We start from the raw sequence: 23,259 nt of genomic DNA, 5'->3' as shown, positions 1-23,259 counted from the left end.
CGAGCTGCAAGTGTTTCACCTGGGCACCATCACAGTAGAAACCTAAGGCCTTTTCTACCCTGAGGTCGCAGCAGCAATGCTCTGGGAGGACTTCTGCTGCTGCAGTTTGTTACCACAAGCAAATGGGGTTCTCCCCTGCAGAGCATCCTGGAGAAACATTGCCTAATTCATTGCCTGACATTGCCTGAGGAAAAACAAATATCAAATGTGGCATCAAAGCGACAGCCTGTTCCCCCTGCCTCAGGCAGCACCACACACCACGCTGCTGAGGCCTCCGCTCCTTGCAGCACACCACCATCACCACCACCATCACCACCACCACCAGCAGCTCCTGGAAGGGGCAAAGCCTTCCCCAAGGCTCCGTGGAGCACCGCTTCAGGTGCCCAAGTCTGGAGGAGCTTGAGCTCTTTAAGGGAAACTCCTCCCTTATTCCCATCCACCACCACAGCATCATGTCTTGCTGCAGCTACTGGCATATCCTGTGCAACCCCATCCCCCAATATGACTGCATTACAAACAAGGCTAGAAAGGCAACAACAAAATTTAAGGACCGCACTGAAGATGAGCAGGGAAAAAAATTCCCACCACCAAACAAACAATGAAAGGACACACACTCTCAGGTAACACCAATTTCTACTTTGCATTGAAGGTGGCTTCTTTCAACAAAGCAAAAAAAAAAAAAAAAATGAAAAGGAGAGAGAAAGAGCTAAAACAGCACGGGGGCGAGTGGCGAGAAAATGGGCAAATATAACCTAACAGCAGCTGTCAGCCTTTCGTATGACTAGAGGTTGAAAGAATTCATGACTTAAATCAGGCATAGATATGATATTTCATAGGTAAATAGCCACTCCGTTTCAATCAAGCTTGTCTACAGCATAATAAAAGGAAATTCTAGGAAGCAAAACACAAGTTACAAGCATAGACAGACATTTTGTTTACAGGTACATTTTACAAAAGAATGGTGTGTGTCTCTCTCTCTATGCAGTATATAGATAGATAGATAGACAGATTAGCTAGCTAGAGAAATCAGATATATTTGCTTGAACAGTCTCCTTACTCACAGAGGTTACTGTAGCTCCAGCAGTTACCCATTGGTCAAAGAAATAAAATGCACAGATCATCAGTTTATCTATAGCGATACCAGCTAATTCAATTGCTGCTGTTCTAGTCAACTGGAATCAAAATAGTTTCAAATTTCCTGGCAGCTGCTGCCCTGCACTGCACACAATGATGTAAATGGAAGCTTTCTGAGTATTATGAAACTGATGGGGGAACTGCAGTCTCATTCAGTCTATCGCCGGAGCTAAGGAGTCCACCTTGGCAGCTTGCAGGGGGAAAAAAAAAATCTCCTCCAGCACAGGCTGCCTGATGATATGCCAGGGAGATGTTTGTGCTTAACTGCCGGGTATTGTAAGAGGAATAAAGGGGCAGCATGGTGATCCTGAGAGTGGCGTGCTGGTTTCAGAGCAGAAGGCGCTTGATGGCTTTTCAGCGTTACTGAGCTGGAAGGGTTCACACAACAGTGCAGGCATCTTGCATTTTATTTCTCTGCAGCTCCTTGCGCTGATCGCTAGCAGCACATAGGTGAGACTGCATGCAGAACCATACCATTGATCTTCTGTTGCGGGCATTTATTGCCTTTATTCGTAAATGGCAAATTAGGGCCGTAAAAACAATGGGTGCACTGCAAGGAAACGATCTCTGGGTGACAAAGTTTAATGAACAGATCACAGCAGTTACGGCACGGTATCATTCCTGCACCTTTCTGGAGAGGGGGAGCCACAGGCATCGTGCACTCCCTTGGGCAGAAACTTCAGCGGTAACTAAAGCTATTTGGATTTATCAAGCTGTGCCTGCGCAGGCTGAGCTGGAGCGGCCCCTGCCTGTGGGAGAGCAGGGATGCTGCCACACCACCATCAGCAGCCCTTTTGCCAAATGATGTCATTCTCCGTGCCGTGATGGTCCTGTGCTAGCCAAAGCTGAGTGATTTACGCGATGCAAGCACTGAGGATTTCTAACCAGACTGCAAATGACCACATCTTGCTGCACGCACTGGGAGCACAGGTTTCTGCAGCTTGCAGCTGCTCTGGGCTTTTGGGCAGCTTGCTCACCTGGGGAAGCTGGAGCCAGGCCTTCACCGGCCCATCAGCATTACACAAAAAACAGGTTGGTGGAAATATGGGAGCTGACAGAAGTAGGGAGAGCAGGGCAAAGAGGTAAGGGAGAGCTGCTTATAAAGTAAGCACAGGCTAAATGTCACTGCCACCTCCACGCCTGCCTTAGCAAACACACAGTGGAAGTGAGTTGGAGCCAAGGATACAGATGAGCCTATGCATAAGAAACGACCATGCAGTCTGGGACCCCTCACCCCAAAAAGAGAGGACCAGAGGGGGTCACTGGTGAGTCCCAGGGACACAGACCTGGTGGTGGCTGACAGCTGAGAAGTTAGACTGACCAGCACAGGGCAGGACACCATCCATCCAGCACTAGCAAGGACCACCAGGAAACCTCTGCTGGAAGAAGTTACCAGAGAAGTACTGCTCTCTGTAGTTCTTAGTTCCCTAAATTCTGGTTTTTGGCCACAAGAGGCTGCATTAGGTGAACCTTCAGTCTGCCACAGGACAGCCACTCTTACACCAGGTACATTTACCAACAGCATCTCCACCAGCTCCTTCAGCTCCAGCTCCTGCAGTCGGCGATGATGTGACAGGCAGGTTGGCACCACTTGAGAAAGGAAGACGGAGGAGTTATGAGCGTAAAGTCTGTCCTTTAAGAAAGCAATGACGAGAGCAGCATGTAAAATATATGTGCGTGTGCATGTGTGGTTTTTTACAATTGTAAGTCTTCCAGCTCTATTCCACATCATGTGCTTTCTGATGGAAAGCCTTAGGTAAATAACGTTGTGACTCAATTACATATTTCTTTTATAGATTTTAGCCATTTCCCAGTGGTAAATGGGGTTTGGAAGCCTCTGGTGTAACTCAAACCACACTGAACTAAAAGCCCTCCACTGGGCACCTCATCGCTCCCCAAGCTGCAGGAAAGAGGGCACGCTGCCGCAGCAGCTCGCAGACCCACAGTGAGCTCAGAAAAGGACCCGGTCCAAAACTAACACACAGCACGTGCTGGGAGAGCTTACTGTGAGGGATTATCCACTACAAATTGCTGCATGGGCCACAGATGGTCAGTGAGATAGCTTGGTCCCCAGAGTCATTACCCTGGAAAGCGAAAGGGTAGAGACTGAAACAGCTGCTAGCAGAAGGGGGAACGGGAGGGAATACAAAGGGAAAAACTGGGCTCACTACCCTGACGTCAGTGGGTCTTGTTATATGCACAGCATTTCATTTCTTTAAAGGCACGCCGCCTGCTGTGACAGAAAGAACCTTAAGTTTTGGTTTAAAAAACTTGGAAAATATAAGCATTAAGCTCAAAATTCAAATGGCAAATCCAAAAAGAATCAAAAATTTGTCATTTTTTCATTACTGTGACTTAGAAAGGAAGCTCCTAACAGGTGATTTTCCAAGTGCAGATAGATACAGTGATATCAGTAATTATTTAAAAAGCTCCCTAAGAACCTCAGGCTGAAAGCACAAACTTTTGGAGCAGTGACAACCCACAGCTGCCTTGACACTCACAGCGACTATAAAGTGAAGACTTTGTAGCTCCCAGAATCCACTTCCATTTATGTATTTAAAATATTGTCTTTCTAAAGAATCTTTTTAAAACCCTCAAAAAGTCCTTTGAATGGAAAGATATTCTCAAATAAAGAAACCGCTCCAGACTTCAAGGTGGAAATGACGGCTTAAAAACAAAAAAAGCAAAAACAAACACACAATTGCTTACCAATCTGAGAAACCCTGCGTCTTTGCAGCAGTTACTGAGGAAACTAGACACACCCCTGTGAGAGGATGTCATTTATTGCATTTTGAGATTCGGGATCAATTAGCTGGGCTAAGAGAAGGCTGGGTAAGCAGTCTTCAAAGCATCCCAGGAGCTGGATATCGAGTTATGCACGCAGCTAAAATAAAAGTAGCCGCATAGAGGGACATGTGCATTTCCCAGGCTTGGAGTCTTTGCTGCTAAAGGTGCAGCTGGACATTGCACGGGCACTCTTCAGCAAGCTAGCATGGTGAATGAGATTCCCTTCCTCAATAAACTGAATGGTGGTCAATAAACAACGCAGGGGTCCAGAGCAGAAGGCGCTCGTTAAAGTGCTGAACTGTGAATAGGAAAGATATTTGCTGTACCATGTTACATTTCACAAGCCAGAATTTCATCTACCCATGTAATTTTAATTCTACATGTTCATTACCAAGTCATCTTTAGCAGCAGGACAGTACACTGCTGTTCCTCCGGAAGCCTTTAGAGATAAACCAAGGCTACAACACGATGGAGGGCTTCTGTGTGCGTGCTGCCTACCTCCTTTGTCTCAAAAGATGACAGGGCTGTAGCAAAGGAGAGGAGCGGAGCCGATGGCGAGGATAAGCGACGATGCAGCTGTGCCCCACCGCGTCCACATACGGCCGGTCGATCAAGTCAGCCAGCTGAGCCCCTCCTTCTGTGCCTTGTGGACTTGGCTTTGTTGTGCTGGGGAAGCTTTTCTGCTGCATTCAGCTGCTGCTGAGCTCAGCCTGCACCCCATATGCTCTGGGTGCCCGCAGAAGGCCAGCCACCACCAAGGGGCTGCCAGCATCACCAGGCCCCCAAGTATTTGTCCATTTGGTGTCAGGGCGTTCCGCCGCTCCAGCCGGCAGCCCACAAGTGGGGAGGTAATTACTGCCTCAACTCTGGCATTTCCTAGCTGCTGAGTGTTTAATTCTGCACCTTAAAAAAAAACAATAAACAAACAGCCCATGTTTTAACTATTATTTGTACTAAACCCTTGGCCTTCAAACAATTTTGTTGTTTACTGAGTTAAGGATGTGGTAATCTCCTCCCTGCAGCTGTAGGTTATGATAACTTGAACTACCCAGCTTTCAAGTGCAGGTCACAAGACATGCAATTTCCTCCTGCAGAGCCATGGACCTCGCGTAATGTCTCACTGCCAGCCAAAGAAGACAGCAAACATCAGGGACAATTAGGATAAAATGCAGTGTTACCAAACTACCACTTAAAAGCTCCTGCTGGCCTTCATTGTGTCAGAAACAGCAGTAGAGCCGCAGAAAGAACAAAAAGTAAGCTTAGAGATTCAAGAAGGCACAACGGAACGATGGAATTTCAATTAAGAGCGCATGGGCACCACAGGTTTTAGCTATCCAAGAATCCAGTCTTGCATGTACCCCTGTTAAATGTTGCAGGGCATATCCAAAATGAACATTTGACATACTTATCTTCACAGGCTCTGGTCACTGCAACATGGACTTGCAATCAGCAGCCCTTCGACCCTCAGAAAATACAATTTTGTACCTTTTCAGGAAAGCAGAACTGCAGAGGAAAACAGCAGCCCAGGGTGCCTAGACTTTCAAGACTGCCTGGAAATGCGAAAGGGCAAGAAAGGAAAACATGACAAAGGGTGGTGTTATCAAAATGAACAGAGATGTGGTTAAAGCACAGGGAAAGACTGCAGCTAGCAATCCATGCTAATATGAGGATGATGCAGTACGTGAGCAAATTTGATGTAAGGGAAGTTTTAGAGTGAGGATCAGGAGTGTGTCACATTACGCAGTGCAAGGAGGGTGCAGCAGAGCTGGACATGCATGACTGGAAGTGATGCAGAGAAAGAAAGCAAAGCAGAAGAGCAAAGGTCTCCCTAGAAAGTAAGCAATATGTATTTTACAGAAAGGTAAGAGGGTAACTTTCTCAAGGCTGCTTAAATCAGCAATATAGGGCCACCATCTGGACACAATACTGGGAAATGTTCTCAAGGGGACCCTGCCTGAGGCAGGAGGTTGGACTAGAGGGTCTCCTGAGATCCCTTCCAACCTCAATTATTCTGTGATTCTGTGAAAAAGGGTGTACAAAAAAACAGCCATTATGTGCTTCCTTAGCTCCTGAAAGAAGCCAGAGAAATTCTACAGCAAATGCACTCATTTCCATGATTCAGTTTCAGGAATGGGTATGTGGCATGGCTTAAAGTACATGTACGTATTTCATTTTCTTCTGCATATCAGCTCTGGCACTGTTTGACCATTGGAAAGGTGATTCAGCATGCATTGTCAGGAGAAACTAAACCTTTTTTTAGACTTTTTTTTTTTTTTACTCCATTTTTACTGGCTTACACTTGCTAAGAAAACAGATGAGCACAAGAGCTAGCATGAGACAATCCGCGGCAGCATGCGGCTGGGACCATCTCTTCTGGCAGAAGCAAGCTGTTACATGAGCTCAGTTGCCTCATGACACCTCACTGTACACAAAACAGCGAGTGACAGGCTTTCCAAAAAGCTATTTGTTTCACCAGGAATTCAAAAACAAGCTCCTTCCAGCAGCTGTTGGGAAAGACCAGATTTGCATAGCAACCCGGGAACTACTTGTACAGGGTTTTTTTTGTGAAGAATGAGATTATACACTTAGTTACAGAGGAGGGGTGAAAGCTTTCCCCTCCTAGAAGTATCAGAGAAAAGACTGTTCACGAATCTTAAGAAGATATTTGCTTCTTAACAACTCCCTTGGATTTCTTTCATCAAATAACAGGGATTAGGGATTTCATGTTTCTTTAAGCAATTATTTTGTAGCCCTCCCCTCCCCCCCCAATTTTTCTTTCCCCAAGGAAGCACTTTTTAGGACTAAGTCACTTTGTCAAAACTCTTTTTTTTTTGGTATTTAAATGTATAAACTGCAAAGTCATAACAATCAGTACTCTGCAGCCTGCCAAAGCCTAAGAGATAGAGCTGCTCAATAGAGACCACTGTTAGCATGGCCAGTTCCAGAGGAGGATATGTTTCCAGACCCATACAAGTGCCCTTTATGTTAACAAGGCTGAGAAGACGTCTTGTCTGCTCCGGCTGAGTTCAGATTTTAGAAAATATTTTCTTTTGCTGGAGGCAGAAGGCTGGGGCTCCACCGAGGAGCAGGGCAGGGCTGCAAGGCCGTAGAGGCGACACGGTGCAGCCCCACAAGCAGGCCTCGGCAGGAAAATTCATGTCCCCTCGTCCTCCCAGCACACATCTACCCACCTGCCTCGAGGAGGATGACCAGGGACAGAGGAGAACCAGGGACAGAGGAGAAAGGAAAGCCAGGCAGGACAGTCACACGCTGGAGACCAATAGACGAGTACAGAGACGACCTGGGACTGCAAATCTCCCCAATAAAAACAGACCGAGGGCAGTGAAGGAAAAAAAAGAGGAATTGTTTGTAATGTGGTAGCTTTATTAACACGTACATTTGAATATAGCAATGAAACACCTCTTCTATACACATTTAACCAGGTGTTTTTTTTTCTCCTCTCACCTGTGAAAATGACTGCTAGCGTAAACCTGGAAGGCAAAAATCAGCCCAGCAGCTTATTAACAGTCTGCTGTCTCCAGAGAGAGACCTAGGCAAACAGAAGTGCTTGCTACACCATCCCCCAGTCATTGTCCCTCTCTGTGAAGTGTCTTCTCCAGCGCAAGTATTTCACTACCCAATTAAAAAAATCGTACTCTCAACAGCATCCAGCAGGGCTTCGGCAATATGGCTGTGTCTGAGAGAAAGGCCAAACTGGGAGGCAGAACTAATTAAGCCATTCAGCAGCTTATGTATTATGTTCTCGTTTTCTGAGGCCAGCCAAGGCACGAGTGAAGCCTCTTTAGGTCAGATAAATGAAAGTTCAGCTTTACTGCCCACAGCGACAAGCTGTTCTCCTGATTAAGTTTAAACACCAGTGCTGCTCCTGGGCCCTACTGCTGTCACTCATTCATCTGAAATCTTGCATACTTTGACCCATGAAAACCATGTCATCTTTATTTTAAAAGCAACTTCAGAAAGTAGCAGGTTGGTGTGGATTTTCAGTGATTTTTTTTTCCCATCCCCATCTAATATAAAGAAGGACAGAAAGACTTTCAGGCATAGCTGCTTCCCCCAAAACAGTCTTCATCGCCTGCAGATACACCATGACATCTTCAGCATAGGTTAAATCAAAGGAAACTATGATTTGGTGCACAGGGACCTGGGTTTGTACTATTGTGACCTGAGCCAGCCCAGTCATTCATCTCCAATAAATAAGCAACTGAAACCTTGAAGAAAAAGGGTCAGCACCATTCTCATGCATCCATTTTGGCCAGGCATCTTGCAGAAGGAGGAGACTGCCTTTGCCTGTGATACCACCAAGAAACCAGCCTGGGTTGACAAAATGCTGTGCAGCAGGGAACCTGAGTTTTGGGGAGGGGGAACAGGGGCCTTGAGGAGAGCACATATTCTCATCCTGGCTGGGGAAAACACACAGCAGAAGCAGTACAGTTTGTCAGACCTTTATCAGAGCCAGAGGGACAAAGGTGACTGCAAATCCCAGGCTGGCCAAGTACAGGTCTAGCTGGCCAGGACATGGGATGGGGCGAGAAGACTCTTCTAGGTCCCACCTGGATTTCGACAGCTGTGAATCTGCTAAAAGGAGAAGGACCAACCTGCCATAAGGGAAGGGGTTTTTTCTGAGACTCTGCTTGGTCTTTGTCACAGTCATTAATTCTGTGGGCATAATGGTATAGTAAAAGCACCCTTACAACACAGTTTTGGAGTACAATTCACAAATGATAGATGTTAACCACTTAAATATTTGGAAACTCTCCTTGGAAGTCACTCCCTTTCCACTGCCTGTTAGCCCCTGCTGGTAGCTTCCGATTAATAAAGGTACAGAAGGAGATTCAGAAACAAGGCAAGAAGCAACACAGGAAAAATATGGCAAAGTACACACTTAAGCCAGTAAAGCCGCCCTTTATTTTAACTCTAAGTACCAATGCAGCACAGAATGCTCATCACGTTTGATAATTGTTTTGGTTAGTAATGACAATAGATTCACTTGGATTTACTAGACACAGCATGCTTTATTTAATGCCAATCTCCGGAAATGTACTAATGCCTGCTGACAGTGCTCTCACATTGTCTCTCCCGAAACAAGAAATGAGGTCATTGTGATTCATGTAAGAATGCGATATACATTTCTGTGGCAATTTGTAAGTTTTTAAAATTCCTAAACAAGAGCATCTGTGTGGTTTGTTTTTTTTTTCCCCCTGCTCTGCAACTAGGATTTCCCAAGTGGAAGACCTAACTTCAGGAAATCCAGGAGAAACTGTTATTCACTTTCCAGAACTCACTTCTGCTTGTTCTTTTTTTTCTTTCTTTTTTTTTTTTTTTTTTTTCTATTGACTGAAGTGGAAGACCATACACAGCTTATTCCTGTACAAAGTGCTGCCCTTCTCTGGCAGGAAGGGAATCTTCTTTAATTAAAAGTGACATTCCAGAAAGTTTGCAATTTAGAAAGGATCAAGGCGCAAAGAGAACAGCCTGAGGAAATACTTTTGCAAAGAGGGCAGGGATTGGTAATTAAAATGAAGCAAAAGAAATAGGTATAGTAACTACTTTTTTTTTTTTTTCTTCTTCTAAGCTTGGACTGGGAAAAGGTAGAAAACGCCCTCTGTTTACAAGAAAAACATAGAAACAAGACTGACCCTTAGGCATAAAATTAGATACTACATCTGGATAACATGAATTACTAAATACAGAGGAGGGAGCAGTTCAGGTACCACCTTGAATATCTAAATTAAAATCTTATCTACCTCTAGCTGTAGGAACAGCAGCGTGCAGCTCACGAAGGGCATTCCTGGAAGGACTGCCAGGCAGAGCCATGTTTTGGCATGCAGAGTGCAGACGCGTGGCTGAGATGGCTCCACTGCAGAGAAGGGCTGAGGTTTCCTCCGCCAGCCCCTTGGCTGAGTGTGAGCAGCACACAAGTCCCCACCATCTCATCGAGGTGGCCCAGGTGAGCCAAAGAGACAGGTGGGGGGCATAAGATTGCTGTGACCAAACCATCAGGGTCCTTTGGTCTGGTACTTGCACTGCGTGCCAGCGAAGAGCAGCGTGGCACAGTGAGCAAGCCCTCGCGGGGTCATTCAGGAGCAGCTTCTGCAATTCCTTCCTGAGGGCCTTCAGAGGATGTTTTTGCACACATTACTGGTAAATAGCACTTACCCATTTCTGAAGGCTTCTCTTCTTCCAAGCCAAATAAAAATTCATATTTGGCCTTGGCAACAGTCTGGGCGTGAGCCGATACATCATTATCCCACACAAGTGCTTCTGCCTGCAGAGTCAAAATAAACAAAGCTTATCTATCTTTTAGCCAAAAAAAATGGCAGCAGGAACACGAAATCCATTCAGGTGGGCCGTCAGGTAGGATTTTCAAAGTGCTAATTGTTCATTTATCTCTATTAGCATCACCCCATTACCACCACTAAGATCAAGAACAACAGACCTGAGCGAACTCACAGTGCCTTTGAAGGGCTCATCTCTGAGTCTTTGAACCCAAATGTTTCAGTATCAAGCAAGGATAACTAGAGCAGCCCACACCAAGCCCCTTTAGCAATCTTAGCCACTGCTAGGCCGTGGTACAGAATCACAGAACAGCCAGAGTTGGAAGGGATCCACATGGATCATCAAGCCCAACCCCTTGGTCTGCACAGGACCATCAAAAATCAGATATATCTGACAGCATTGTCCAAACGTTTCTCGAAGTCCGAATATCGGTATCAGAAACAGTAAATTCAAGTAAGGATGTCACAAAACTGGACCTGTGGGGAAAAAAAAAAAAAAGGAAAAGGATGGTTTTTTTGAGAGGAGACTGGGGTGAAGAAAGTGAGAAGAGGCTACAATAGGGAGGGTCAGAAATGTGAAAAAGGATAATAAGGCAAGCAAATAAATGGCCAGTGATGTGTTACAATCCCTGTCCTCCGGATCCCAGGCCTGTGCCTGACCACCACCACCTAAGTCAGGATGACAACTCGTCCTGTTTTTATGATCCCACAAGCCAAACATTGACATGAGGAGGCTCAGGGTGGCCCTCCTGGCTAGCAGGGGAGCACCTGGGAGGATGGATGGACAGGCACATAAAGCATCTTGGTGTCACACAGGCCTGGTGCCACCAGCACCTACCCACTGCTTCCTACTCATACGAAGCAATTTGAAAGAGAAAGGTCCAGTTTCTCAGGGGAAAGAGAGGCTGCACAGCAAACATTAAAATTACTTTTCTGAACAGGTGAGGACAAATCAAATCTCCACGATGAAGCATACACCAGCAATAAACTGTAGCACAAATAGTGTCTGCAGTCAGCTTTAAGTTGCTATCCAGCTGGGCAAGACAGAGCCTGTAATTCTTCTGTCTGAAGTGACAGATGAAATAAATTATTAGCTCTATAAATTCTTCGGTGACCTTTGTATTCACATCCTATGTCTTAGGCAGCCAGGCAGCGAGTTCTTACAGCATATCAAGTCATTTCATGGTTCACACTGGCAAAGGCCCTAGCTTACAAAAATACTTTAAAAAAAAAAGTCAGATGGAACATTCTGCCCCCCAGGACAATAATAACTTTCATGCACTTCCAACAAATACCTTAGGGTAAGCGTCAGCTACAAACAGAAATTCAAAGTACAGGAGACACATAATTCACAGGAACACACGGTCAAGGCTCTTTAATCAGAGATGGATGGAATCACTAATCTATACGTTCCCCCAAGGCCAGCTCTACAACAACTACATTTTCTTCTAAGACCACACTGACAAATAACCATCTTACCCCATGCCCTAGAACTGCTCCAGGCTCTCCTGGACTTCTTTCCCCATTATTTCTCCCACACCTCTGTGTTGAACCAGTTCTGCAGAATTGAGTCCAGCTCACATGTGTAATAACTGAGCAGTCATCCATGAAGTTCTTGGGTGTATTTATCATTCACTGGCCTAACTATTTGTCACTAGGGCTCCAACAGCTACTTTGATGGACCTCCTAATACTAGCCAGACAAATCCTTCAGGAAAACCATGAAGTAATAGAGCAAAGACTTTCTAGCACAAAGACAAATTATATCATGTCCACGAAGATGTGTTCATTCACAGGATTTGGGGCAGGAATAACTGGGGAAGAAAGGGGTACACACAGAGCACACAGAAGAAGATTCAGTCTGAGACAACCTGGTCAAAAGCAGCTTATGGAGCCAGATGAAAATTCAGCCTACACAGCTGATACAATGGGATGGGATGGCTAAACTTCTGGCTGCTGCCAAATCCCACCTACGCATGAATGAAATAGTAAATAAAATGCACAGAGCAGTCCAGTTGCTCAACAATCAGAAATTTCTGATCTACGCACCTCTGAGATACAGCACCTCGATCCCTGAGCACCGCTCTTCAAGACTTAACAGACATCTGCTGCACTGAGCCTCCTCGTCAGCAAACACATTTTCCAAATGCCTGTACTTGCCTATATCTGATCATAAAGCATTGAAAAAGATTTCAGTTCACAACACCCTCCGCATCACCCAGTATTAGGACGAAATGAATGATCTTTCAGTTTACAGGGCAGCATTTATCAGTTTGGTGCCTTGGCAGGGACCTTCATCTTGGCACCTGAAAGAGGCAACTTCATTTTCAGAAGTGCTCAGCGCTGCTGATGAGAACTCCATGTAGCGGCTGGTGTGTGGAAACAACTGAGCCTAACATCTGTCTAGGCTGTCAGAGCAATATAAGGATGCATAAAGGTAAAGCAGGTCACAGCCTCCAGAGCCAGGCTTGAGGATACGGTCACGGTATTTCATCCAAACAAAAAATATTAAAAAGAGAAAAGGGAGGGAGAGAAGGTGAATGCTATCAGGCATGAACTGCTTTTAAGAGCATTGCTTCACTGTGGTCCTTCCTTGGAGACAGAGGGAAGAAGAGTTATAAAACAAAGACAGAAAATTTGCTCTCCTTTTCTTACCTCAATCTGCCACTCACCCAAATCTTGCTGAAGTCATTATGCCCCTGAAACTGGCAGCTCAGAGGAGGGCAGGGCAAACATTCCTGGAGCTTTCCAGGCTGCATTAGCAAGGATTAAAAGAAAGCAAGATTGGAAAGGATAACGAAAAAACCTCCTGCTTAAGCCTTCTCCCTCAGCTCAAGAGCAAAGAAATCTGCATCCGGGTCATCTCATTTCATAACTGCTTCCCTCGGAGGGCTTTAACCACCACTTTTGATGCATCTGGTGTTTGTCACCACCAGAGAGGGTGACGCTCACCCAGAGCATCAATCCCCTTAAATCAGCCCAGCTGTACATTCATTTCTCATGAGCCACACACACACACATACCGTTTTTCAGTCTGATTAAGCTCTGGGCAGAGTGGCAGCAAGCTCCTGCCCATTTGTTCACCCCTCTTGCAGCCCTTTCATGTTTGCTCAAGCCTGCTCCTCTGGGTCACGGATCTTGGTTGGGACTTGGGGAGGCTGCATTTGCCCCTTGGGAGAATTTCATTTAATGCTTGTGAGTCTGTGTTTGCTTCCATGTGCCAGTCCTCACCCCTCAGGCCTCCTGGCACCACAATGGACCTCTCTATTGACCCTGCACAAGGCATTGGCACAAGGTCCCAACTCGCTGGTGTTTCATCCTTTCCCTCAGGGAAAGCAGATTGCTTAGGAAGTGCCCACAGCACTTGTGTTTTAAGGCTGTATCACGGGAAGCAAAGCTGCTGAATGCGTGTTTCAGCACCAAAGTGAGCAGCAGGAGGATGCTCAGAGCTCAGGGGTCCTGCTCCTCTGGCATGAGCTGCCACGTACAGATAAGTCAGGCAGCTGTGAATCACACACCACATCTCTGCACAGCTCTGTTCCCTGAATGCTGACCCGAGCAGCGGGTCCGTAGCTGCAAGGAAAAACCCTTGCCCCTGAAAGGTGGCTTGATCCAGACCCAAAACAAGGGTTGTTTGCCAGCTTTCCTGAAGCACAGTGTCTCTTGCTGGGTGAATTTGATTTCAGTTCCAGTTGTGAGCTCCCCTCAAACTGCCCCAGATATTTAGATGGTATGGCTGAGTCATCGAAACCTGAAGGAAATGCTTCTCCTTTCTCCACGGAAAGAAAGCACCAAAACATCCTCTCTGAATTTAACTGAGGTTCTGGCCAGGACCTTTTGGGAACAGGCTGTTTTCTTCTTGGGGACTTTTTTTTTTTTTTTTTTTCCCCCATTAAATACCTACATTCCACACAGCATTAACTGAGGAACACCAAAGTCTGGTTACATTGCCCACAACTGCTGACACCAGAAACAGGCCAGTCTGAGCAAAAAGACACATCAGCAGGAAGGTGTTTAAGGACCTGAGGGAATGGCATGGAGCTGGGACAGGGGAGGGTCAGGCTGGGGGTTAGGGACAGGGTCTGCACCCAGAGTGGGGTCGGGCACTGGGACAGGCTCCCCAGGGCAATGGGCACAGCACCGAGCCTGACAGAGCTCAAGAAGCATTCGGACAATGCTCTCGGGCATGATTTTGTGGGTGGTGCTGTATGGAGCCAGGAGTTTGACCTGATGATTCTTGAGGGTCCCTTCCAATTCAGGATATGCTGTGTTTCTGTGACCTCTCATGAAGGGCTGTGAGCCAGGACAGAGAAGTGAAAGTGCCCTTGGGGGGACCGCTGTAATCTTTCTTAATAAAACACTTTCACCCTACCCCCAGAAAAAAAATAAATAAATAAATGTTAATCTAATTATGGGCTTACAGGAGGACCCAGAAGGAACTGGGTAGTTGGCTCAGGGGCTTCCACAGCTAAGTCACACCACGAGGGCGCCTTGGGGGAGCCCTGTTTTTGCCCTCTCACAGCTGCATATCCCCTCCTTCCAGAGCTGACCACCTTCCCCTCGACTGCACAGCTGCTGGGAACCAAGTATATTACAAGTCAGCTGTGGAAGACTTCACTCAGACCATTTCTAACTCCAGGACTGTCCTATCCTCACCTCGTCATCATCGTCCCTTGCAGCAAGAAGCCAAATGCCTCTCAGCAGCCTATCATACACCCCAATCGGGTGAGTTTTAGCTTTCAGGAGGAGTTTAAACTTCTACCTTGACGTTCTCTTCCACAGCCCAGAAGTTTCCTCAGAGACTAGCTGAAATACAGGAATTGGTAGAGGAGCTAGCTTCAAAAAATACATGAGAAAACACATAAGGGAGAGGCAAGAGTGATGGATGGAAGGTTTCCAGAGATCTGCAGCCTTCTTAGCAAGTTGCCAGAAGAGCAAAAGGGAGAGCATCTGAGCCAGGCTGCCATGCTGTGGTCAGTTCTTCATGGAGACACGCAGCGAGAGCTTGGCCTCTGCTGTCACGGACAGACAAAGCTCCCAGGGGCCCGGTAGCACTAATGGTCAGCCCTTGATTTTAAGCACAGTTATCATTCCTGTGTGGGCGTGAACTTAGCAAGTCTTCGTGCTTTTGACAGGTTGTGCTAATTGTTCTGAAAAGACTATTTCTGTTGAGCTTTTCTTGAGTCCCTTTCCTAAGTAACAGGATGAGATGGGGAAAGCTGGAGTTAAAATAAACCTGCTAGCTGGTGGAAGCCAATGCACTGACAGCAGGGAGAGCTGAGAGAGCTGGTGCTCACAAACAGACCGCTAAGAAGGTTTGTAGTTTTTATTTTTGTATGACCTCGTACACCATGTTCGTGTTTTCCTCACACGCCCTCCCACATGCTAATATACATGTTTGCAATTTTTAAATTAAAGCATTAGTAAAATAGATGAAGGCTGAAAAGAACAGGAGTTTTGCATGGCTAAACCTCACCTGGGGCTGCCAAAGTCAATGCTAGCAAAGGTTCTGGAAGAGAAGAAAACCCAGCTCGTGGTTTAAACTAATTTCTTACGATCAGGAGTTACAGGGAGATACCTGCAAAGAGACAGGGTGTTGGGGAGGAAGGAAAGGACTGGTGTGAGAGCACTCCCTATAACCATTCTCCAGCAAAAAAGCTTGAATTATACCAAGGGATCACAGATGCAGCTTCCCAACTAAAGGAAAGAGATGGCTGAGAGATATATAGCAGAGATGCATGCAGTCACTATGGCTCTGGAAACGCCTGTGAGAAGCGACCCACTGCCTCCTTTAATACCATATATAATGATGCCAGAAGACATCAGAAGAAGGTTTTAGGAGTCAGCATCAAACCAAGCAGAAGGAGATGGTTCCTCACACAGCCTGCAGACAAACCAGAGAGCTCCCTACAAAGCAATGTCATGGAAACCAGGAAGGCTGAAAAGGAAGGCAAACAACCTCAAGGGGTACAAATCCTCCACGCAGGTAGAAAGCACGAAACTCCACACTGAGCTCCTCCCAGGCTCCTGTAGACACCCATGACCACCTCTACAGGCTGCTGGGCTGAGCTGACCGTGGGTCTAACCCAGAAGAGCCGCCTGCTCTTACCTGCTGACCAGGCTCTGGCATCTCCCCGCACGAGGCAGCCCTCGGGCTCTGCAGCCGGGCAGGCGGCTCCACTGCTCCGTCCCCACCGCGGGGCTCCCCACGGCACACCCCCTGCACACCCTGGCTCGCCCCTGGAATTTGCCACAAGGAACTGGGGCTCTGCAGGCTTTTCATCGCGCTCGGGATGCTGACGAATTTGTTTACCAGGAACAGCCTCCTGGGAAGCGTTCGGGGCAGAAGAGAGCAGAACTAACAGGGCGCAGATACCATCGAGGCTATTCTCCCTCCTCAAAGCCACACTGCACAAAAGTTCAGTGTCTGATGAGAGGCTCAATTCAGAAACTAGCCACCAGAGTCTCCTCTTAGAAAAAGCCACGGGAACAGTGACTAAACACACATTCTTTACCAGCAGAATCAAACAGCTGCAGGTAAACTTTGTTTTTAGTCTGCTAGTCTTGCTCTACACCTGTACTTCATTTTTTTTTCCCCCTTAAAGAAATGTTTGCTTTGTTGTTTGGCCGAAGCTGCTAGGAAAGCAGTCAGCTGCTATACTGAATAAAATGCTTTTTATTATGCAAAGGCTGACACTGTCTGAGCTGTAACTGCGTGAATGTGTACAGCATTTTAATTCAAAGTCTTTATGATTACACTTTACCTTTAAAGGTCACTCAGCATTTTCTATTTGCCGAGTCAGTGATTTTTGATGTGTGCTGTATGGACCTCTGGATGTCTATGCATTATTTCGAAGGTAAGCACAGAGCTCAAGTCAAAGCAAGCCCATCGAGAGGTAGGCTGCAGCTCACTGCATGAAAAACCACCTTCTTAAATATAAAGCAGATAGAGTAGAAAGATCCAAAATATTAAAAGTCACAATACAAATGTTTTTTCTTAGTTATCTCAGACAGCACTGGGATGGAGTCCTGATGTAGGAAAAATAACACAAAGCCAGCAATTTTTTACTCAGAGAATTCAGTAGTGGTATGTACCAGACATCTTGCATTTACTTTTTTTTTGTCCAATCTGTTCCAAGTATATTTAGCAAACTGACAGACTGCTTCTGTTCAGCAGGTATTGCACTTCCATGATATTTAGGTACCTCAGAAGGCAGAACAATGTTTAGACTGCTACAGGTCTGCCCCACATGGATTTCAGCTCCACAGAAGCTAAAATCTGGTGCCTCAGGAGGCTACCAGAAGTTACATCTGTATCTTTAAGCAACTCTTTTTTTTTTTTTCAAAACCCCAGCCAACATCTGCTGAGACTTGAGAACTTGCAAAGCTCATCCCTTCCCACATGCTGTACATTCCCTATGTTGAGCTAAAAACACTGTTTTTATGGATGGATGTAGAGAAAAAGAAGAGTTATCAGGAGAGTTCAGGTGCCTTTTCCACATCAGCATTACAAACATGGTTGGTCTAAGGCAGTAGCTCAAAGTGACTATAGTATTCTTCGCAGTTCAGGGAACTGAACAGTGGGGGGAAAAAAAAAAAAACAAAAACAAAAACCACTCTGCACAAGAGCAACTGGAAAAACATCTGCAAAGGTGTAAAAATCTGCATTTCCTCTGAGGCAAAGACAAGCTGTAGAGCTACAACACAGCAAAAGAGCATGCAAAGATGTGTATAGATCTGCCTCTAACCTAGAAACAGCTCTTTGACCCTGCATGATTATTTCATATCACGTATTTAAATTAATTTTACAATGTTTGCCTCCATTGTTCTTTCTAAACCTTGCCTAGATTTACCAGAAGTTATTCAGATCAGCAACGTGACTGAAGTTTGAGCTGATCTGTCCTCCCCTGGCAGAACAGAGGCAGAAGCTAGGAGTCACACCAACTAAGTTTATGTAAGCCTCCTGCTGTGCAGACACCGGGGGCCTGAAAAGATGTTTTTTTGCAAGAGCAGACTGTTTGCCTGCTAAGAAAGCGTGAGTTAGGGAGTGCCAGCACTGGCACCCTCTGGCAGCCGTGGCCCCAGAGATGGCCAGGAGCCACCAGGCAGTTCCAACCATAGCAGGAAGGCAGAAGAGAAGACACCAGGAGCTATATATTCCCTGCAAGCAGCACACAGTCAGCCAGCTGGCACATGTGTCCCACTAGTGGAGAAGCTAATACACACTTCTTCCTTCTTTTTTGTTGTTGTTTTGTTTTCATGAGGCCACGGAGACTCCACACACAAGCGAGCTGATGAAAACCAGAACTCACTGGTGCTAGAATTTGTCGTCTTCCGAAGGAAGTTCCCTCCTGGTACCACTTCTTCTGTTAGGGCTGAAATGCAGCCATATCCCGGGCTTAAGTGCATCTTGCCATTGCACTTGGCGCTTGCCCAGCCTGGGAGATGCGGTTATTACCCCAGTGACACTTCCTGTTTGAAAGCTGTTGTGAAATAATAATGAGTACAATTTGGAGATAAGCCACCTCTTCCACTGTGGCATTTCACGCTAAGAAAGGAAAGGATGCCGCATTCATCGCTTCCGCAAAAAGGGAGGTCTCGACTGTTTAATCCTTGCCATTTGAGTTGTTTTCTTAGTCCTCCCAAACTACTGTGTCACAGGCTCAAGACAATGCCTTCTTGTTCAGCCCTGATACCAGGCATCAAAAAAAACCTGCTGTGGTCACAACATGAAGCCCTTGGTAAGCGTGACAGCTACCGGTGTGCCTTGGCAGCCCAGCCTCAAAAGCCCGCTCCAGCCTGGTCTCCTCAGGCTAATGACACTGTTCGTGGCACTGACAATCTTTTTCTACAGTGCACAGTTAGGAAAGCAAGCCACGGCAAACACAGTGTGCTTCCAGCAGCTGGAGCTGATGGCTGAGGCGCTGGCTGGAGGTGCAGAGCTCCTGCTCTGACAGACAGCTTGATCCTGTGCCCCGGCAGGTTTGTTTGCTTACAGCATCCAGGAAGTACAGTCAATTCGGGAGCAATTCAAGCTTCAAGGGCTAGATAATACCTGAGCTATTCTCACTCCTCATTCAACCCCATGGCAACCCAGCCTCACCCGGAATCAGCTTCACTCCACCCTGCTTTTACGCCCCATCCACGACCCACCGTGCTTGCCTGAGACACAGAGCACAAACACCCAGATGCGTGAGCATCCCAGGGGCCTGTGGTCTCTGGCAGGAGCTGGCGTGACAGAAAGAGAAGTCCCAGAGCAAGGAGGGGGCGTGCTTACAAAAAGCATCTGGAAACACGCTGCAAGAGCATACTTCAAATGGTGTAATCCTGAGAGGAACAGGACGCTTAGGGCTGGTCTGAAAGTGTCAGGCAGGCACTTACCACTGGGCTGAAATAGCTTTTTCATCCCACAGAAACGTGCTGTTTCAACGCCCCCGCCCAGCTTCATCTCAGTGCAAACAGGAAAAAAGGACTGGAAATAACCTCTGCTGCCATGGGTGCCAGAGCACAGAAATCCCCTCAGAAGGAGATGCAGACTCTGAAGACACAAATTGCTCAAGATCTGCCTCGGTCCATCTGTGTCCCTGCTGCTCCGCATGCTGACGGCCTGGAGGAGCTCTCTGACCACAGATACCCCTCTCAGCCAAACCTCCAGAGGAAGGACCCCTGGCTGTACATCCCCCTGGGACAGGGCAGCCACCCATGCCACTGAGCAGATCTGGGCAGGAGAGCAAGATGGGATGGAGAAATCCCCCCTCTGCCATGATTCAGGCGCAGCTTTCCACCAAGGTGACGAAGCAGCCCTTCGTGGGGAAAGGGGCTGCATGTCGCTGAGCCCCAAGACTTCTCCTACCTCTTCAGGCCAGGCCTGGAAGCCTGGTGCTGACAAAGGCCTCCAGCTGCTGCAGCCTGGAGATCCCAGCAGCCACACGTGTTTCACCAGCCGTAGAGCCGACACAGGGTGGGATGCTCTGGCTGCCTCAAACTTGGAGCTTTGGCAACAGCTTGTTGGTCTTGCCCCACCTTGCCCACAGCAGCATGGCAAGGTTGCTACCAGGTGCCCCTGTCCCCACCGAGCTGACATCATTTCCAGTCACCATCAGTACCTCATGCACGAGGACCATTCACCAGCTGTGGCCAAAGGATCCTTCCCACATGCTGACAGCCACCTGTGGAGCACGGCTCATGCCACCACGGCCACCAGCCCCAGCGATGAATCTCCCAGCACTTGGGACGTTCATCCCAAGCACAGCATCTTCGGCATGACAGCTGCTTGTCTGCACAGATGCTTTGTGGCACCAGTCCACAATCCTCCAGCAGACACAATCCTCTTCATCCCACAGGAAACAAACTCCAAACTGCCTCTTCAATCCAAGCTTGGAAACCAAAGGCCAAACTCTCCCGGTAACATCGGCAGGAACAGAAAGGATGAGGTGGGGAGGGAAAATGCTCTGAACTGCATCCGGTCTTTTAGCCACCCAGTTTGACAACAGCAAATAAAACCTTGCTCCCCCAGTTTCATCAGCCTTCCTGGGAGGAGGAGGAAGAAAAAATATCTGTTGTGTTCACTATGATCCTCACTGCTCTTCCCTTCAATCTGATGGCATTAGAAATGGCAAGAATAATCTGCTCAAGCACCAGCAGCACAAGAGGACCTCCTTCACACAGGTACGTTGTGCAAGAATTTTATCTATCAAGCCCTATTTTTTTTTTGTGTATCAAGTTTAGAGGAGAGCAATGCATAACATTCTTGAAATTGTTTTTAACATCACCACTACCACAAAGGAATTTCTTACACTCTTTTCTACGGTGAACCAAGGCTACAACTGAATGGGAGCATTTGCACAGGGATTCCTAGGTGGTTTAACCTCACCTTCTCTCCCACCAAAAGCATGCTCCCAAAACCAACGACTGTATAGCCGAATTCTCAGCGTGTGCAAGCCAACAGGGCTAGGTCAGACTTACAGCTAGTGTTAAACTGGTAACATCTGCTAAAGCACATCAACTAAGGATGTGACCGATGAAAGTGCACTTGGAGTAGAAAGAGGTTCCTTTCTGCTAGCTAAACCAGAAAGGCCTGGATGATTATCAGCAGCCTATTACAACTGCTTCAAAAACCGTGTACACAACCAGCAGTTTCATTAGAAATATGGCATTTGATTTTCTCTCTCTGTTTTAATGGCCCTACGCACAGACAGAATTAAAGTGTGACTGAAGCTGCAGAAGCAGAAGTAATTGCAGTTACCTACTACACACCCAAATCACTTCAATAACACATAGATGTGCTCTGCCTGACAATATACTAACTGGCACTCTGTGGGAGCCACGTAATTGTTGTTTATGGCACGGAAATACTGCGTCTATGTGAGAAGTTAGCATCTTCTGCGAGTTTGTGTGAAGTTCAAGCTCATTACAGCTCTATGTTTATGTTCCCATTGAGAAGCTTGGCTTCGGAGCACGGCAGCAGGGCTTACGGTAACACCCTAGTAGTGCAGGAGTGTCCCTGTGCAAGTTTGATGTTGTAAAACTTTACACCTTTGGTGAATTCACCTCAACCCTACTCCTCCCCAGAAAGCACAATGCTATGAACTCAGCCAAAGATGCTGATTTTTGCACTACTTCTCGTTTAATTCACGAATTTGGCATGATTAACAGAGCCTGTCAGTGCAGCAAGGGTGCTGATTTGTTACACTGACACGGAGACAGAAGCAAAACCAACCACACAAGATGCAGGTGGGGGGTCCCAGCCCGGGGATGGGGGCCCCCCGCGCTGCCTCTCTGGTGATGCTGGTGCTTCTGGGGAGCTACCAGTAGTGAGCGCCTTAGTGGGCTCTGAGTGTTTGCCCCTTAGGGGTATGCACAAAGAGAGAGAAGAGAGAAATAATGAAAAAGGAAACATTAAAAAGAAGAGGGGGGAAAGAAGAGGAGAGGGAGAAAAGAGGAAAGGGGAAAGAGAGAGAGAAAATGAAAAAGGAAACATTAAAAAGAAGAGAGGGAAAAGGAGAGAGGGAGAAAAGAGGAGAGGGGAAAGAGGACGGAAAAGGGGGAAAGAGGGAAGAACAGGGGGAAAGAAGGGGGAAAAGGGGAAAGAAAAAAGTGAAAAGCAAAAGGGAAAAGAAAAAAAAAAAACAGAAAGGAGAAAAGGAGAAGCTAAAAGAAAAAAGGAGAAGCTAAAAAAAAAAAAAAAGGAAAGCTGCAGAAAAAAAAAAAAAAAAAGCTACAAAACATAAAAGCTAGATGAAAGGGAAAGGTAAAAAATGAAGGAGAAAAGAGAAACGGAAAAAAAAAAAAAAAAGAAAAAAAAAAGAAAAAGAAAAAAAAAAAAGGAAAACGAAGAGGAGATACGGGAGAAGAGGAGAAGAAGAAGAAGAAGAAGAAGAAAAAAAAAAGTGTTAAGAAAGAAAAAGGGAAAGTAAAGGCAGGCGAGGAGGTGCCCCCGGCTGGGCGCGCCGCCCGCCCGGCTCCCGCCCGGCTCCCGCACGCCGGCACCCGCCGCCCTTACCGCACCGCCGCCTCCCTCCATCTTCCATCGCCGGCCGCGGCGGATCGCAGCCGCCCTCCCTTGAGGCCGGGCCGTGCCGTGCCGGGCCGGGCCGGGCCGTGGCGCCCTGCCGGCCCCGCAGCGCCGGCGGCGGAGCCGGGCAGCGCGGCCACGGGCGGCCCCAGCCTGGTGGGCCCGGGCCGGGCCGGGCGAGGCGGGGCGGGGTGTGGGCGGGCCGGGCCGGGCCGGGCCGGGAAGGGGAAAGGGAAGAAGGGGAAGGGGGGTTGGACGTTAAGGAAGGGGAAGAGGAACGGAGTGCACCACGTGCTCGTCAAAAAGAGATTGAATCAAAAAAAATTAAAAATTAAAAAATGAGGAGAGGTTTCGGGATTGCCGAGGGGCAGGGCTGCCTACCCATGAGGACGGCGCTTGGGAGCGGTGGTCCCCAAAGCCCGCAAGGCGTCAGGACGTGCTGAGCTCTGCTACGCTCCTAAATCCCTTCAGTGCTTCTCGCAGTCGCTGGAAAAAAAAATAAATTAAATTTTTAAAAATGCCCTTTTTC

The 23,259-nt window shown here is 47.2% G+C and overlaps 1 protein-coding gene across 6 annotated transcripts in view; it reads right to left on the bottom strand.

Moving 5' to 3' along the window:
* PSD3 (pleckstrin and Sec7 domain containing 3) overlaps positions 1 to 22,772 on the bottom strand; it is a 107,464-nt gene extending 84,692 nt beyond the window's left edge. For 3 of the 6 annotated variants that reach the window (XR_004254382.1, XM_032206704.1, XM_032206702.1), the window contains exons 1-2: positions 22,719 to 22,772; positions 10,099 to 10,207 (exon numbers count right to left, since the gene is read on the bottom strand). Coding sequence is in view for 5 of the 6 variants with exons in the window: in XM_032206704.1 (XP_032062595.1) it covers positions 10,099 to 10,207; positions 22,719 to 22,739 (130 nt within the window). In the remaining variant the exon portion in view is untranslated. Of the gene's footprint in view, positions 1 to 1,061; positions 1,300 to 10,098; positions 10,208 to 16,325; positions 16,375 to 22,718 lie in introns of those variants that run through there. The other 3 variants (XM_032206703.1, XM_032206707.1, XM_032206705.1) reach the window with 3 other exon arrangements.
* Between the last annotated feature and the right edge of the window lie 487 nt (positions 22,773 to 23,259).

The sequence above is a fragment of the Aythya fuligula genome, chromosome Z (genome assembly GCF_009819795.1).
Source record: "Aythya fuligula isolate bAytFul2 chromosome Z, bAytFul2.pri, whole genome shotgun sequence".
In the NCBI taxonomy this organism is placed as follows: domain Eukaryota; kingdom Metazoa; phylum Chordata; class Aves; order Anseriformes; family Anatidae; genus Aythya; species Aythya fuligula.
Note: the sequence above shows the minus strand (reverse complement) of the source record. Positions and strands in the feature narration are given on the sequence as shown.